General features: G+C 36.4%; 1 protein-coding gene across 2 annotated transcripts in view; it reads right to left on the reverse strand.

The window, feature by feature from the left end:
* The window catches only part of LOC138703148 (serine-rich adhesin for platelets-like), a 227077-nt gene that overhangs the window by 19618 nt on the left and 188722 nt on the right, over positions 1-18737 (reverse strand). For both annotated transcript variants that reach the window (XM_069830794.1, XM_069830793.1), the window contains exon 2: positions 9833-9956. In XM_069830794.1, the coding sequence (XP_069686895.1) occupies positions 9833-9941 (109 nt within the window). In that variant the 5' untranslated portion in view covers positions 9942-9956. The remainder of the gene's footprint in view (positions 1-9832; positions 9957-18737) is intronic.

The raw sequence follows: 18737 nt of genomic DNA on the forward strand, positions 1-18737 counted from the left end.
TAGAAGAGTCTCTCTTATCGTTTCCCTTCTATCTGTTTCTTTCTTTCTTCCTTCCTCTCCTTTCATTTCATTTCTTTCTTTTTCAATTTTCTCTCATTTCTGTTTCCTATTGTCTTTCAGTTCCCCATTTTTCCTTTCTCACTTTCTTTTTCTCTTATTCCCTTCTTCTTCCTACATGCCTTCCCTTTTCTTCCTCCGTTTCACCTATCTTCCATTCTTTCAACTCTTTTTCAATCAATCATTCCTCTTTTCCCCTGTTTCCTTCCTCCCTTTTCCCTTTATTTATTTCCCTTCCTTCTCTCTTTCCTTTCTTCTGTCTTTCTGGCTCGTCTTTTTTTCATCTCCACTCACTTTTTTAATTTCTTTCGTATCCATCCGTCACTTTTTCATTCCACTTTTTCATATCCAGCTTCGTTCCCCCCTCTTTTCCTTCCTTCCTTCCTTCCTCTTTTCCTTCCTCTCTCTCTCCCTCCTCCCTCTCTCTCTCCCTCCTCCTTTCACTCTCACCCTTTCTTCCTCTCTCTCTTACTCTCCCTTCTCTTTTTCCACTGTCTCCTCTCCTTACTTTCTCTTTGTTCTCCCACTCTCTTTTTTCCTCTGTCTCTCTCCTCTGTCCTTTCTTTCTCTCTCTCTCTCTCTCTCTTCCATTCCTCTCTTTTTTTCCTTCTCTCCCTCTCTCCCTTCCTTCCTCTTTGCTCTCCGTCTTTCTTCCTCTGTATCTCTTCCTTCCTCTCTGTCTCTTTTCTTCCTCTCTCTCTCTTCTTTCCTTCCTGTCTTTCTTACCTCCTCTGTTCCTTTTTCTCTCTTTCTTCCATTCTTCCTCTTTCTCTCTCTTCCTCTCTCGCCCTTCCTCTCTCTCCCTTCCTCTCTCTCTCCCTCCCTTTCTCTTTTTCTGTCTCCTCTCCTTTCTCTCTCTTTGCTCTCCTTCCTCTCCCTCTCTTTTTCTTCTATTTCTCTTCCTTCCTCTCTCTTTCTCTTTTCTTTCTCTCCCTTTTTTCCTTCCTGTATTGATTAGGAAGGTGACATTGTGATACATTTTTGAACTCGTCTTAATGTGTATAAAGCAATGTAACATGATTAAAGTATGTAGTGCTATTTGAAAAATTTATGACATTACGTGTATCTTGTACCATAACGTAGTTACATGCACCAAATCTCCACACTCATGTTAGCCCTCGTTCTAACATAACGCTCAAAAACAAAAATTCCAATACAGTACCTATCCAAACAGAAAAGTTGTAATCGATGCACAAGATAAATGGGACATTCTGTATATATGATCTAGGGTAATGGTAACGGGTTTATCGATCGAGAGGAAAATGTCTGCTGCTATTACCCGGCAACGAATGTGTTCACGCGCACGTCTACTTCCTGCCTGTCTCCTTATATGGAAAACAATAATTCGAGCGGGAAATACGAACTTCACAAACGCAATACCATCAATAGTGATTTCCTGTGCGTGGCGCGCTCGGTCTATCAAACGAGTTCACGACCGTTCAACTATTACAAGTCTGTTAATGTTACGGAAGTGACAGATAATGTGCATGCACCGTTGAAACGGGCGATTGCCCGAAGTAGGATTCCGCGCTGTTCTCACGTCATCACGTGTCTTCAGGGCTATAAAGTAATTCTTCGATTGAAGGATCGTACAACGGCGACACAACATTTCCGCCCCTCAGGCACAGAATGACAACAGATCCGCGTTCTAGTAGCATGGTCGGGACAGAGATGGTACCGTGCAACTTTCCGCAGTCGATTATTTTCAATTCATTGCTAACGTAAACATTGTTCAATAGTGTATATAGCGAGCACTGGACATATCTCCACAAAGATGTACGCAATGACTGTGGTTGACAATATATGATTACGTGACAGGTTTGAGGACTTGACAGCAGTGGATATGTAACAAGTTCCGAGCAGTTTTAACGTGTGTAAGTCACAGTCCAGGATAGTTAAAGTAGACAATGAATGTTCGTAGGTACAGTACGATTATTTAGTCCTGACGGTCGCCGGAGTTGTGCGCCTGGGTCAGGCAAGTCCATTTAGTTACGCTAAGGGGTGTTTGGGTTAGTCACCAGTGTTGCCAACTGGACGGAAAGTCAAAAGTGACAGAATTTCAGTGTAGCGGACGGGAAAAGACTGGCTTTCATGGGTGACGGATTTTCTGGCGGAAATTACGATTTACATCGTCCTTTGACTCTTTTAGCTGCCGTCATTTGTAATTGTTTACTTTTTGGGAGAGCTTAGACTAACAAAGCACATCAACTGCAAAACTAGAGGTAGATGATGTGTATGAATTATTATTATTTTAATCAAGATTGTTAAGGAAGTTGTGTTAATATTTGATTTTATTTGTATATAGATGTATTGAGTGGGTCTTACTTTTTTTCTTTAATTTTGACGGATTCTGACGAATTTCCAGGTGATAAACCGACGGGGATACAATTTATGTGTTGGCAACACTGTAATAATAATAATAATAATAATAATAATAATAATAATAATAATAATTTATTTTAGCTGGCAGAGTTAAGGCCGTAAGGCCTTCTCTTCACTCAACCAGCAGAAAGTATATATACATATCCACGAACTTACAAAGAATTCAACAATTTGATTTAGACACTGTAGACACAGAAGAAACTGTAGTCATTCGCTTGCCTTCGGAGCGATCGGATGTCACGCGACCGCTCGTCCTTATCTCTACTCCGTAACTCTCCCCACTACTCCTATTACTTCCCCTCTTTCGCGTCGCTGAGCTGTCAGGACTAAATAATCGATCTGTAGTCAATGTTTCGATCGTGCTACCCCATGTCTCGGGAATCTCGCCATATGTTTGTCTTGTGTGTACTTAGTTTAAACTTCTTGAAAGAGCAAGAGATCTAATTTTGCATTCAAGTATGGGCAGAACACCAGAGGAAAGAAGAAAGAAGGATTATAAATATAAGAAATTAAGAAGTGGAGAAAAGAAAGAAGACGAAAGAAGAAAATCAGAATAAAGAAAGAGCAGAAGACAACCAGAAGGTCACCGGCTGGCTCAGTCGGTTAAGGCGCTTGCCTGTCGGTCTGAAGTTGCGCTCGGGCGCTGGTTCGATCCCCGATTGGACTGATTACCTGGTTTGGTTTTTCCGAGGTTTTCCCCAACCGTAAGGTGAATGTCAGGTAATCTATGGCGAATCCTCTGCCTCATCTCGCCAAATACCATCTCGCTATCACCAATCTCATCGACGCTAAATAACCTAGTAGTTGATACAGCGTCGTTAAATAACCAACTAAAGAAAAACAACCAGAAAAAGGAAAAATAAATACAGATGACTGATAGAAAAGCCGAAGAATGAGAGACAGAAAAATACGAAATACAGAAGAATAAACATATACTTAAAACCAGTATAATTTATTATCATTTATATATACATTTCTTATTCTCAAAAGCCATTTGTAAGTAAGTAAATGACAATGACATCAACCGAAGAATATCGGTGACCACAGGAATCCTGAATTACAGGAAGCTATTTACAAAGCAAGTGATTTAAAAAAATAAACAAATAACTATTAATTTTCCGTAGATTTAATTTAAGATAAATAAACTTCCAAGTATGGAATATTGAAAAATATAGTAAGTAGTTCAATGCTTAAGGAAAATGGACTCTTCATGAGAATGGTAATTAAAAAATAACCTCCTCAGTACTATCTTTTTTCTTACTGTTTTTTTTTCTGATTTTGGAATTTATCCTGTTTCCTCTATCAAGCTTTCCTCTGAAGATGTGCATCAGTCTCCTCTTCCTCTTCTTCTGTCTGTAATAACTTTAATGGTGTTTTGAATTTTACTATTTGCTTTAATTTCTGCATTGGTATTGTGTCGAACAGTGTTTTCCCTTGAACAGTGCTCAAAATTTTCACTTCACGGACGTTCAACTTTTGTTTAGTTTTTACTGCGTCAGCTCTGGTTTCAACTGCGTATGCAAAAATTGGTCTAAATGCTGTTTTGTAAATTCTTACTTTACTTTCGACTGTCAAAATATATTTGTTGCGCCAAATGTTATCTTTCATGCATCCTGTTACATTCTGATACCCGACGCTAAATCATGCTCGTTTTATTTTTTGTGGCATTTTTACGACATTTTCCTCTATATTACTTAACAACAAAAATAGGAAAATGTTATCGGTCGTCGCTTTTTTTTTACATTCAATTTAATCTAGAAATTGCATCATGGACATGTAAACGTTGTTCAAGGATAGTTACGTTTTTAGGTCATAGGCCTATAGCTTAGTATGGTGCAGTTCTGTAATATAACGGTTCTGACATGAGTAGTGTCCGTATAGCCCATTATTTCTTTCTAACACCCACAAATCGCAATACTGTGTCATAAATCAACATAACGTTCCAGGTCAACTGAATCCTTGTAAGGATCACTGGGGGAATAATATCCAGGTCTAGACTCTGCCATCGCAGGGTTGACGTTATTGAAAGTTTTGTCTGTCCATGAAATATATGAACTGAGAATTCTTTAATGTTTGATGTCGTCAATAATTGCATAAAGGTCCAGGCTGAGATAAAGTTCCGCGAACATTTTGATCTTGTAGTAAATGCATATGAATACAAATTTAGTTAGAGTTTCATGACTTTAAGTATGTAAAGATATAATTTCAGATATATATTAATGAATAATCTTACATTAAATGTATAAATAAAAAGCAGTTTTAATAAGATTATTAGAACTGATTTACAAGAATTTCAGGTCTCTCTAACACTTCCTTTCACAAATAAAAAGTAACTTTTTCCCCATACTCCGTACTCCATTTATTCGGTTGTTTCTTATTTTCCTAACAGGTAGAACTTACTCCCTTATTTTATTTGGAAGTTTACCCTCTGCCATCCCTTTCAAGTGTCCACACCATTTTAGCTATTTGTTATGAAGTCTTTTATTGAACTTTGAACATTTTTTTTCTAATCACATTATTCCGTATTCTGTCTCTTCTACAAATTCTTGCGAAGCGTTGCCAGAAATCATTTTTGTCGAAAATGATATTTTCATCCTACAAAACGTAATTTCATTTTGACATTGCAGCTCTGCCTTCATTTATCATGTCACTTACAACTTACTTACAAATGGCTTTTAAGGAACCCGGAGGTTCATTGCTGCCCTCACATAAGCCCGCCATTGGTCCCTATCCTGAGCAAGATTAATCCAGTCCCTACCATCACATCCCACCTCCCTCAAATCCATTTTTGTATTATCTTCCTATCTACGTCTCGGCCTCCCCAAAAGTCTTTTTCCCTCCGGCCTTCCAACTAATACTCTATATGTATTTCTGGATTCGCCCATACATGCTACATGCCCTGCCCATCTCAAACGTCTGGATTTAATATTCCTAATTATGTCAGGTGAGGAATACAATCCATGCAGTTCTACTTTGTGCAACTTTCTCCATTCTCCTGTAACTTCATCCCTCTTAGCCCCAAATATTTTTCTAAGCACCTTATTGTCGAACACCCTTAACTTCTGTTCCTCTCTTCAAAATGAGAGTTCAAGTTTCACAACCATATAGAACAACCGGTAATATAACCGTTTTATAAATTCTATCTTTCAAGTTTTTTGAGAGCAGACTGGATGGCAAAAGCTTCTCAACCGAATAATAACAGGCATTTCCCATATTTATTCTGCGTTTAATTTCCTCCCGAGTGTCATTTTGGTCTATATTCACTTATTTCAATATAATCTCCACTAATTTTTGTTTCAAAATAATGATAAATAATAAAGGGTTACTACAAAAGAAATATACTCTTTTAATGTTGTATAAAATAAAAAGAAAAACTGTAATTCGACGGGGGATTCAACATGCGTTTTGCGCATCCAAGGTTGATGAACTGCTTCAACTGCATGAGGACGGGGGTGGAGGACGAAACGCTGGATTGGCCATGCAACAGACCCAACCGCGCTCTCGCACGGTGGCCACCAAGGAGTCCTGATCTCATACCGTACTACTTTTTTCTTCGGGGATTTTTGAAAGACAAGGTTTACATCATCCTACTTCCTAATGATTTAGGTGAACTGATTTTTAGATGAAATGTTTAGATTTAGATAAAATTATTTAGATTGGGATGAACTGGACCATCTCTTTGACGTTTGATGTGTACCGTGTAATACAAGGAGCACATATTGAACATTTGTGAGGTTCTCAAAGTAAATTTGAATTACTTCATAAAATAGTGTAAACTGATTCCTGATAGCATTAATAGTTTTGGATTTATAGAACATTGAAAGTGTCTATTCCTTTTGTAGTAACCCTGTATTATTATTATTATTATTATTATTATTATTATTATTATTATTATTATTATTATTATGTTATTATTACTGAGGAGTGAATGGAGGTCTACAGTTTTGAAGGCTAGGACTCGTATTGGGCCGTAGAGCCGATGATGATAATGATTAGAGCTCGGATGTTTAGGCATTTATAACAGTTAAAATAGGCAGGAAAGAAAGGCACAATAATCTTTGAAAAGGGCATTATAAATTTTAAAAAGGCATAATATATTTAGCAATAAATTTAAATTATATCAACATAACTTACATAGGTGACGCATGTTATAAAATACTCTTTTTCATGATTAACCGTCTTTTCACAAACCTTACATAACAAAACTGTTCCATCGGTTGAAAACACATGGGCACCAGATTCATTAATGTAAGCATGAAGTTTACTTTTTAATGGTTTACTGAATTTAGGCATTCTAGTTAAGCGATCTTATACTTTCTGTCACTGTTCCTCACTCAAATTTCTTTCTCCTACAATAATAAACACGTGTAGCACACAATTGTAACAGTAAGATTAGAAAATATGAAAGGAAACCATTGAAAATGCCACTTGACAATTTCTATGAGAACGAGCTTAATATTTAAAATTTTAAAGCTGATTGTTGGTATCGTGAAGACATGACAATATTATATTTGTAGCTGTAGATTGTCGATCATTATTCATATTACACTAAGAGTATTAAAGCACGATTATTAGCAGATTAAACACCGAAATAAATTACGTTTATTTACTATTGTTAGTAAAGTTAGTCATTGTTTCAAATATTTAAATTTCATACACATTACATTACAATTAATTACAAAATTGCAAATAAACAAGAAATAATGCTTTACAATGGCAAAAAAGGCATTTGTTAGTAAGAAACAACTTACAAAGGCAAAATAGATAAAATAAAAATTGTCTATGGACAAACCTCCAGGCTTATACCGCGTTGTCTTGGTATTAGTGGCTGACGTTTCGACCGCTGTGTTGTGGTCATCCTCAGAGCAGAGTGGATAAGGAAATAGTGTGTGAGCTTGTGTATTATAGGAGTCTCAATGGGAGAGGACTTTCAATGATAGGTCGTAGGTTCTTCTCCTGGCATATGATTGGTTCTTCGTTGTCCAATCCGGTTGAGATCTCACACACAATTTCCTTATCCATTGCTCTGAGGATGATCACAACACAGAGTCAAAACGTCAGTCACAAACACCAAGACAACGCGGTATAAGCCCGAAAGTTTCTCCACAGACCATCTACACCACTGGGGAAGCATACGCCAAAATAAAAACTGACCCTATCACTTTTACTGTATTTACTCCAAATCACATTATATAAATGCAAATAATGAGTTACTTCCACCCAGTAAAAAGGGCATTTTGCCAAACATCTGGGCTCTGATGATGATGATGATGATGATGATGATGATGATGATGATGATGATGATGATGATGATGATGATTCACAAGTCTCTCAACTTATTTGTTGCTGAGTATACAAATCTAACTCATCTAAATAAATGATTCCTCCCTCCCATCTAATATCTAATTGCAAAATATATTGGTCAACAAAATTAAAGATTTTTTTTGTTAAAAGATAAATAATGTATGATTCTTATAGAATTTTTCGTGCTGATTTCAGGTCTGTTTTCAAAATTTCTCTATCGCCCAAGGTTTTTGAGTAATTATATGAAATGTACTTCAGACTTTTCTAGTATTGATCCCTTGTAACAAACCCGAAGGTTTTGAGGAAAGGAAAAAAAAATAGATCAGAATCCAAGAAGTTATTCAGAGAGATACATGACACCCCATCACGTTATAGTTGTGAATCAGCTCGTTGACAAGTTTTCTGTAATCTTCTAATTTGTGGTTCCTAAAAAGTTAGTCTTTTGAATGATTCTTAGGTTCCCGGCATGTCATTGGAACTGGAAAAGGCATATGACGGGATCCTTTTAGTTAATCAGTTAGGCTAATATAATTACATGAAGCACGACAGATTTCAGGGGCCCAGTTCCTGTCCTCATGTATTTTGCAATCAAAAGAACACTAATAAGCTCTTTTAACTATTGTAGTAAAATTCACCTGTGTGCTTCCAAAGTTAATTAATCATAAATGTAACAAAAATTGTTTGCTATTTACAGAGTATTTCCAGAGAGTATTTTGTAAGATACTTTTACAACACTTAAAATTAGGATAAAGAAAACATGGGTTATGACTAACCAGTGGATGCGGGATGACTTAAGGAAAAGTGAAGTTGTTTCGTATCGGAGTATATGGCACATGCCGCGCCGTTCGTCTTTTGTGTACCTGGCGAGTACAGCAGAGTACAAAACGAATGAACCCCGATCTGTTCATACTAACATTGCAACGCAATGTGTGCAGTTGTGTTATCCTGCTCAAGTATTTAGTACGCGTTGAATATGTTGTGCTGATCCATTCATAATGGCAAAACGTTAAATTCGCTCAGAGATATGAAATGCAATTAAGAAGTATGAGAGTGACATTTTATGTATTAACGAAGACAATATCGCGTATAATGTATGTAAAATTGAAATAAAAACCAGAACAACTCAGGCTATAGAGAAACATTGCAACAGTACATCGCACAGGAAATGCGTTGAAATGAAATCTGAGGAACCATAATCATCATCATCATCATCATCATCATCATCATCATCATCATCATCATCATTTAGTTGTGCGGATCTAACGACACGTGCAACATGATGCTCAGTACAAATATTCCTCTAAAGAAATTGAGTGATACCCATTTGAGAGGTTTTCTTCAGAAATTCTCTCGATACAAAAACTGTTTAAGCAATAGGCGAAGACGATTCGGCTTCGACAACTTACGAGAATATATTGTCGCTTACTGCAACACTGTAATTGCATCGATGATGACGAGGAGTGAACCTTGCAAGGTATGTACTACGGTACGTTATTTTTCTTTTCCTTCTGACTGTACGGAGATACAGTAGCATGTTGACGTCGTCTGTTTACGTTTAAAACCTGTTCAGCCAATGGTCTGAATGAAAGAAATGTAACATATAGTAAATTTACATCTACATTCAACGATAAGTCATCCCGCATCCACTGTCTAGTTATGACACTTGTTTCATGAATGTAAGTTCCAACTCAACTGAGAATTAATAGTAACTCTCGTAGTCTTATGATTATGAGTAATAAAATCCATTTTTGTGAATTCTGACTTCACAGGCAACAATGATCTAATGTTATAGGCCAATAATTGTTAAAGCAACAAAATGAAATATGTGAAATATTTTATTTCGATCAGCATGTTAAGGACTGTATATAGCAATAAAAATAAATATATTTTTTTCTAAAATTACAAAAAAATGGTGGGTGGTAGAAAAATTCCGACTTCATTTTTGGAATCAGCAGATGACAATACATAAGAAACAGCAGAAATTGTACATTTAACAAAATCATTGTTGACCAGTGGAACCAGCAAAATTATTTCGCTGTTGTCACTACAACTATTGTAGACGGATTAGTTGAATGTGAGTTGATGTTACCTGGCGTGGGTTGTTGCTGCTGAGGTCTTGCATGGCAGTTGTGGGCCGCCGTCAGACAGAGGAAGAGCAACATGGACCGAGGAACTCGGCCAGGCCTTGGCAGTCTCATTGTTGTCCTCCTCACCTGGCAATGAAAACAGAAGAGTTGTGACCCGCTCTTGTGTACCAACTGGACAACTGCCCAGCACACAACTGTGACACACAGTCCGCGTTGTCAAATGTACCGATGACTCGGGAAAGTGATGATCCAATACTCGAAAGTGAAAAGGAACCACAGCACCACAAATGAATGTCTTTAGTCGATTTAACAGTCCATGACTACATCGAAATCCCTTCCGTCTAGGCTTGCACATATTTTTTACGTAATGGAACGTCAATACAATTTTCGTTATAATTATCCTTTGCTTAAACTTAGCCTTCTGCTCACTACCAGTTTCCTGTAGAAACTAAAGAAAAGTTCAACAATCTGGTTTTGGTTGTGTCAGCGCATTGCGTCGTATTGTATACCCACCTACTCACCCACTATCCTCAGTCCTAAGGCAACTGTTCAGATTCCGCTAGGCCAGCCATTTCAGTGTGCCGCGAGAAAATGAAAATAGTAAAGGTTGACGTAGCAAAAATTGTAAAAATAATAGCGAAGAGCAGAAAAAAATTGAATCCACAAGAGTCATCTTTCAGCGAAAGCGGCACAAGACAATAATCAGTAAACGCAGTGCAGGTGTACGAGCTGTAGAGAAGAAAATGACCGGCGCACAGCTAGTGTTGCAAGATCAGTAAATTTTTAATATCACAACCTTAAAAATATCGTACTTAACTTGTCTTTATGGAAAAAAAATCTTAAATTAAATACTTTAGCAAAGCATATTATAATATTGCATGTTTTTATATTTCGTAAAATAACAAATCAAGAAAACATGCATAATACCATAATTATCACACTAATATTGCAGGGTAATAATTTTCAAGCATTAAATTTTACGTATCCGTCATAAACTTCAAATGAAAATACAAAAAAGTATGTCAGTTCTATTTGTGAATAACGTGTTTTTTGTTTCGCTTCTCAACATTCCCCCCCCCCCCCCATGCGCACTTTCACACTATCATTCTACTCTGTGTTGACTAAAAATAATGCATATAAAGTAGAAAATATTGTAGTATATTTTATACAGGGACATCATTTTATTTTTACTAACATTTCTAATAGTAATCTGGCTATACCTTTGGATTAACGGTTAAGAACCGGAAACACCGTTTGCTACCCCCTTCCACGACTGGAGTTCGATGATAGTGGCGTAAAATACAAACAAATCATTTTACTAGGTATAGGAGGGAAGAAAAGTACTTCATCCATTTACGTAAACTAGGAAATATCGCGATTTTGAGTTTGATAATTTACATTAGGTTTCCCTTTAATCAAAGTACAGTACTGTATTAACAATAAGTGTTTTTACTCACGAAATGAGAAGTCCATGCGGACGTATTCATTATGCAGTATACATTATACTGCCTACAGCACATTAGCGTACAATATAGAGAATGAAGTTAAATTGAAAAATAATCATAATCTGGATATTTAAACACATTTTTTAAAATGGTGGCCGTTCATTTCGATACCAGGCTTTAGTTTTTTTGTGCATATTATCGCACTATAGACTATTGTACCTAATTCCAATTACCAGTTTCGTCCTTCGTACTAGTAACTCATGTTGAAATAATTCTGTACCTACTCTATAAAAGATTACCTTACGTACTGTAAATTAAATCTTCACTTCTGCCCGACTCGAAAAGATAAAATTACTCAGACATGCTATCTACTGCCCGTCCAAGTGTTTGTCGCAGAGTCGTAGAAATTAATTAACGAGGCCCTTTTATTTAAGTTATTTCAAATGTTTGTATAATATTACGTAGTCTTCCAATTTCTAACCGAAATTAATGTTTTCAGAAAAGAGCTAAGACAGCCCAGCCACTAGCCTTTACAGAGGGACGAGCAGAAGCGGGTGAGGGAACCCGGGATACGACGTAGACAAACGGACGACAGTACCTGTGCGAGAATATGATTCAATATTGAAAGCGAACAATTTCTGGAACGTACTATTGCTGTATCTGTTCCAATAAATCTTTCCATTAAATTGTGTTTTCTTTCTGTAAAAGGGCGCAGGGAAACTTATTTTACGGCCTTCGTAATTGCGCTCGAGTGGCCAAAATTTGTATAGGCACTTTTTTGACATTATTAACATGGCGGAAGGAAAAAAAAAAGTAAATTTTTAATCTGCCTCCACGAGAATGTTTTGGTTGTGAGATTCTCTCTAAAAGTTCTATATTATTGACTGGCATTTCATATATTTAATTAGACTTCTCACAAGGTACTAGAGGAAAAAGTCGACCTCTGGGGAGAATGTTGACCACCAATAGAATCGAATCTTCAGCGTATCGTTGATCCAGATGCGACATGTAGCACCGCACCGGCGCGCCGCAGGGTATGAGTTCATTGGTGAAACCTGTTTTTTTTTATTACTTCTGTCAGTCACCAAAGTTGGTTATAACAACTCACGGGCTGGATAGCTAATGCGCAAAATAACCGAAAATTATGGTCAAAAATTTTGTTTCGATACTGCAAAAACATTTACAATTCCGCACAATTCAACTGATAATGTGGATAATACCAAATTTATTCTAACCCATTCTGTATTGGTGAAGATGGCGCTGATGAATGTGTGTTCGATGTTGGGTGTAGATGGCGCTGAACAGGGGATGTTTACTGCATCTGATCGGTTCGATGTCTCCATAACCACAGTTGAAAGGAAGTGTTGTTGTCGGAAGGAAGTGCTGGCTGTGATGGGAAGTGAATTTAAAATGAAATGCCATTTATAAGAACGGTCACAAATCGTGGCGTGGAATGTATTGTTAAGGACAATTTCAAATATAGAAAACAGCGTAAAGTGAGTACGGGAAATATTTCGTGGAGATCAACAGAAAAGAAATGGACTGCAATTTTACAGACTAATGCAGAAGTTAGTGAAATAGTATATATGAGACTTTCATGATCGTGAAAATAAAAGCGCTAGGACTATTGAATTACATATTTTGCGGGAAAATGTAAAAGAAAAGTGTGTGAGGAAATTACTGTACAACCCAGTAAAATAATACGAACAGAATTATCGAGGTCAGATATTTTTAATATTCAGAGAATGGAGAAGTCAAACTTTGATTAGCATTGTAGGGTACTGAGCCCGGAGGAAACAGATGCCCATTCACCCATGCACTGTAAATGAGGCATTAGAACAGTTAAACAGTTTATAGTACATTATGCAACGAGCCTATAATGGTAGTAATTAAGACGCGAGTATGTTTATGAAACAAGCGCAAGCGAGTTTCATAATTTTCATACGAGCGTCTTAATTACCATTATAGGCAAGTTTCATACGACTTTTTATGCTCGATCTTATTTCTAACTTTAAATTATTCATAAGTATTCATGTTATTCTTATCTGACTGAGGAGCGGAACTGACCTTGTGCAATACCTCGTAAATTGTGAGATGTGCGTACACGCGAAAGTATTGATTTTTTTTTCCGAGAAACAAATGTTGACATTGACCTTGATATAATCTAGAGAGTAAAATAAACATTAATCGTGATATAACCTTGAAATTGAATTAGACATTGAAAAACGAGATGATAAATTGAATTTATCTGAATATTATTTACAATTAACTCTAATTATTATAGTAACAGAACTGACTTTATTTCAAATATAGGTGATTTATTGTGCAATTGGTGAAATGAATTTGCGGGAATGTGCTTTGTCTAATCTCGCGCTAGTTGTCTTTCGATTGCATATCCGAGAATAATCGATACTTGCGCTTTCATATTGCTACAATGGTATTTTCTGATTGGTGGAACACCTGAACTTTAATGAATAGGTGTACTTTAATGAGGTCCATTAAAGGGCTGCTACCAGGTGTATAATTATTACATTTCGGCATGGTCGAGCATAAAATATTTTAACAAATCGAGGCGAAAGGTTCTGTTTTGTAGACATCGAAAATAAGGCAATAATTTTTACTTGAGAACGAAATTTGCTGTTTCTGTATAGTAATGCGCGTAACATATTAGCGGATGGAACATTCTACGTTTCACCAAAACACTTTCATCAGGTTTATACTATACATGCATATACTACATTGGGTTAGGCCTATGGCCAAGTTGTTTTTTTTTTATCGTTATCGAAAACTTACGAATACATGTGGAAACGTATTCGTGATTTGTGTAGTGATGATTTTAATCCTGAGACCATATAGTCTAGTGCGTATATTTGAAATATCAATTAACAATGGTGCTGTCCCACGAGATTGGAAAGATGCAATAGTGGTGCCAATTTATAAGTCAGGGTCTCGCTCAGATACAAAAAATTACAGACCGGTCAGCCTTACCTCTGTGGTTTGCAAACAGATGGAAGACTTGATTTCAGCTTATCTAAGGCAGCATTGAGATGACTCAAATTGGTTACATAACTGTCAGCATGGATTTCGGGGGGGGGGCTATTCATGTGAGAGTCAATTAGTAACGGTATGTCAGGATTTAGAAGACGGAATAGATTCCAATAGCCAAGTAGATGCAGTGATTATTGACTTTTCACGCGCATTCGATGTAGTTCAACACGATATATTGTTGGTTAAACTACAATCAACGGGGATTGACTTCAGAGTGCTCCAGTGGATCAAGGAATTTTTAACTTGTCGCACTCAGAGAGTACGGGTAGGGGAGGAATTATCGAACCCAATTGAAATTACTTCCGGGGTCCCGCAGGGGAGTGTCTTGGGGCCTCTTCCATTCTTGGCTTTTGTAAAGGATCTGCCAGTTAATATCTTGTCTAGGGTTCGCTTATTCGCGGATGATTGTATGGTATACAGGGAAATAAAAAGCCATGAAGATACTACTCTTCTCCAGAATGACCTCAATAGAATAAATGATTGGACAATAGCCAACAAAATGAAAATAAATTCTCTAAAGAGCAAAGCCATCAGCTTTACAAGGAAAAGAAATAAAATAGTCGCATCGTATACGTTAGGGGGTGAAACCATTCCGGAAGTTAACAAATGTAAATAGCTCGGAATAACATTTAGCAGCGATCTCGGCTGGGGGGGGGGACACGTTACAGACACAGCGGGAAAAGCATGGAGAGCGTTACACTTTGTGATGAGGGTACTAAGAAAAAGTTTTGATAAATCCAAAGAGATTGCATATAAATCACTAGTACGTCCAGTAATGGAATATGGTGCTGCATGTTGGGATCCTTACAGATTAGAACATATTAAGACAATGGAAAAGATTCAAAAACGGGCTCTTAAGTGTTGTCGGAAAAATTCACCATTAAAATGGGACACACTCACGGACCGGAGAACGCGAATTCGATTATGCGCACTGTTCAAAACATACAGAGGTGAGCCTGCCTGGAGAGAAATAAAAAATAGGTTGCAGCCGCCAAATTACTCTTCAAGGAACGACCACTCATATAAATTGAGGGAAAGAAGGCAGAGGACGGACACTGGAAAGTTTTCTTTTCTCAATCGTACTATCAGGGACTGGAATGCTTTACCTGCAGACTTACTAAAGGCTTTACCAACAACCAAAAATGTATTTAAAAATAGGCTTAAGGACCTTACTAATAGACGGTAATTATACACAGTATTTAAAGGGTGTAAATGATATGTTGTTATTGAAGTGTTGTATCAGTGAAGAATTATGTTGTGTCAGTGAAGTGTGTTGTATCTGTGAAGAAGCATGTCGTGTCAGTGAAGTGTGCTGTGTAAGTGAAACGTGTTCCTGTCAGTGAAGCTTTATAGTTTATAGTGGCAGTGCATAGTATTTGAACAGTGAAATGTTTTTGAAGTGTTAGTGAATCAGTGAAATGTGTCGTAGTTCCATTGCAGTGAGTGAGTTGACAGCGAAATGAGTGTAATTTGAAAGGTACTTGTGCAGATATGAACATATCATACTCGTGGGTTTTAGTTCGATCTTAGTTTTAAGATACAAATTAGATTTATTTCAAATGTTATTTTAAGTGATCGTTTCATTTAATTTAGTATATTCCCTGTTGTTGTTGTTGTTGTTATTAATTATTGTTAGTATTAATTATTAGTATTATTATTAATTATATTTTTAATTAATAAGTTTATTATTGTCATTACTGAGTGTAATTAGTTACCACTGCCACTGGGTATATACCCACTGCAGTGTGAATAAATACATACATACATACATACATACATACATACATACATACATACATACATACATACATACATACATACATACATACATACATACATACATACATACATACATACATACATACATACATACATACATACATACATACATACATACATACATACATACATACATACATACATACATACATACATACATACATACATACATACATACATACATACATACATACATACATACATACATACATACATACATACATACATACATACATACATAGTTTTAGATTTTGAAGTTGTTGTTCATAAAGCAGTCAAAAAAAGTGTTTCCTAACATAACCATTAAAAGCTGCAGTTTTCGTTTAGGCCAGGCGTGGTGTAGGAAGATACTCGACCTAGAACTTTGCTCTGAACATACCAATCCTAATTCCGAAGTAGGAAACTTCCTGAAATATATGTTTGGTTTAAAATATGTACCTCCATGCACAGTAGGGGATGCGTTTGTTGAGTTGGATAGCATTGCTCCTAATCACAATCAGTTAACGAGATTCCTAGACTATGTACTTGAAAACTGTGCAAGTGAAGATGCTAAATTCTCTCCTAAATTGTGGGCCAGTGTACCAATAGATGAAATCAGAACAACAAGTGGGGCGGAATCCTTCCATCGTCATTTGAAACGACAATTTTACAAACCTCATCCCTCGATCCATGAATTTACGGAAGTGTTAAAGCAACTGCAGAGTGAAACGTATCTTTCTTTCAACACAGTGCGTTATAACAGAAAAACAAACAGACGTGGCAAAGATAATCATCGTGTTGCAACTGAACTATGGAGGAAATATCAAAGTGGTGAATTATCATTACAGGAGTAGCCCATCGTACTGTAGGCAAACGGCATACCGGGACGATCACTGGACAGTGTGCATTAAAGGTAAATTGTTGTACAGCTGTCAAAAAAAAAAAAAAAAAAGTGGCCGCACTCGTGAACAGCGAATATTTTCAAAGTCCACTTCGGGTTGCGGCGATGTTACACGATGCATGTGCTTGTACAAGCAGTTCCGGAACTATGAAAGTGTTCCATATCTGCGCCTCGTAGACCAGCGGTAGAGTGCTTGTTTAATGATTCAAAGGTCGTGGGTTCGGGTCTTCTTCAAGTTTTCATTTTATTTTTTAATCGTTCTTTAGCGATGTAAATGATATTCAAATTATCATTTATATCCAGTTATCGTTCTTTATGGATATCACGTTATTTATATTTTATTATCGTTCTTTAGAGATATGAATAAAATTCAGGTCATCATTTGTATTCTGTTATCGTATTATAACGATATGAATAATAATTATTATTGTATCTCCAATGGGGGTTAGCCCTATTTTACATATGTATGTTAGGGCTATAGTTTTATACACTAAAAAGATAAGCATAAAGAGAAATGGAAAAGAAAATTAAATTAGCTTACGCGATGTAAACAAAACATAAACAATCCGTAAATTAGGCATTGCGATTGCAAAACAAATATCAGGTATCAATTTGAAACATAAAAAAACATTAACAACATACATACGTAACACTTCTATAACACAAATATGCAGATTTCCGTACCATACATCATAAATTAATACACAATAGTCACACAAACACAATCAAACTATAATTACGACATTGCGACTGACTCACATACATAACAAATCAAGCATCCGTTACAACACATACACTTCAACATAGTAACCACACTTTTAAAAGTTACAAATTTGGCTCCAAGAAGAATAAATAGGACACTGTTACTAATTACTATTCTTCTACAATTTCTTAAATACATCTGTAATAAATCTGTGAAATTCCGACATGAATAATATTCACGTTTTTTATATTGTTATCGTTCTTTAGCGATTTAAATAATATTCAAGTTATCATTTATATTCTGTTTTCCTTCATTAGCATTATAAAACAATATTCAAGTTATTTATATTGTTATTGTTCTTTCGCAATATATTAATTAAACAAACCGATATTTATCATTTATATTCTGTTATCGTTCTTTAGTGATACTGTATAAATAATATTCAAGTTATTTATATTGTAATCGTTCCTTAGCGATATAAATAACATAAATTTAATATTAGGTTTGGAAAAATCCAATTGCATAATACTGGTATTAGTTTTTCTTTTTGTATTATTACATTATACTATCTTGAACCACAATAAAATGAAAAGGAGTAACGAGGAATTGAACCTGAGACTTTGACATCTAAATTCCGACGTTCGTCCGCTGAGCTACGAGAGCAAAAGTGTGGAAACATTTTCGGAAAAATTGGCCCAATCACACTCTAAGATTTTCTGATGATTCGTAGAAGCTAGTCCAGGATGCGGGGGGCAAAGGCTAATTGAGATTTCCCGGTCTCTGACCGGGTCAAACATCCTGATAGAATTAATATTTAACCCTTGCCGTGACTTTCGGTGAAGTCCGGAGGGCCTAATTAGTCAAATCCACTCTCCTCATCTCCACGCTTGGGCCCCCTAGAATTTAATAAGATGCGAAAGAGATAGTGGTGTGCGGAAAGCAACGGCATATTACCGCATTTAGGCCTATCCTTCCCAAGAAAACTGCAAACATGAACAAAGGAAGCTTTTAATAGAAGAAGAAGGATCTTCTGCGGACCTCTGGAAAAAGAA

The sequence above is a fragment of the Periplaneta americana genome, chromosome 7 (genome assembly GCF_040183065.1).
Source record: "Periplaneta americana isolate PAMFEO1 chromosome 7, P.americana_PAMFEO1_priV1, whole genome shotgun sequence".
In the NCBI taxonomy this organism is placed as follows: Eukaryota; Metazoa; Arthropoda; class Insecta; order Blattodea; family Blattidae; genus Periplaneta; species Periplaneta americana.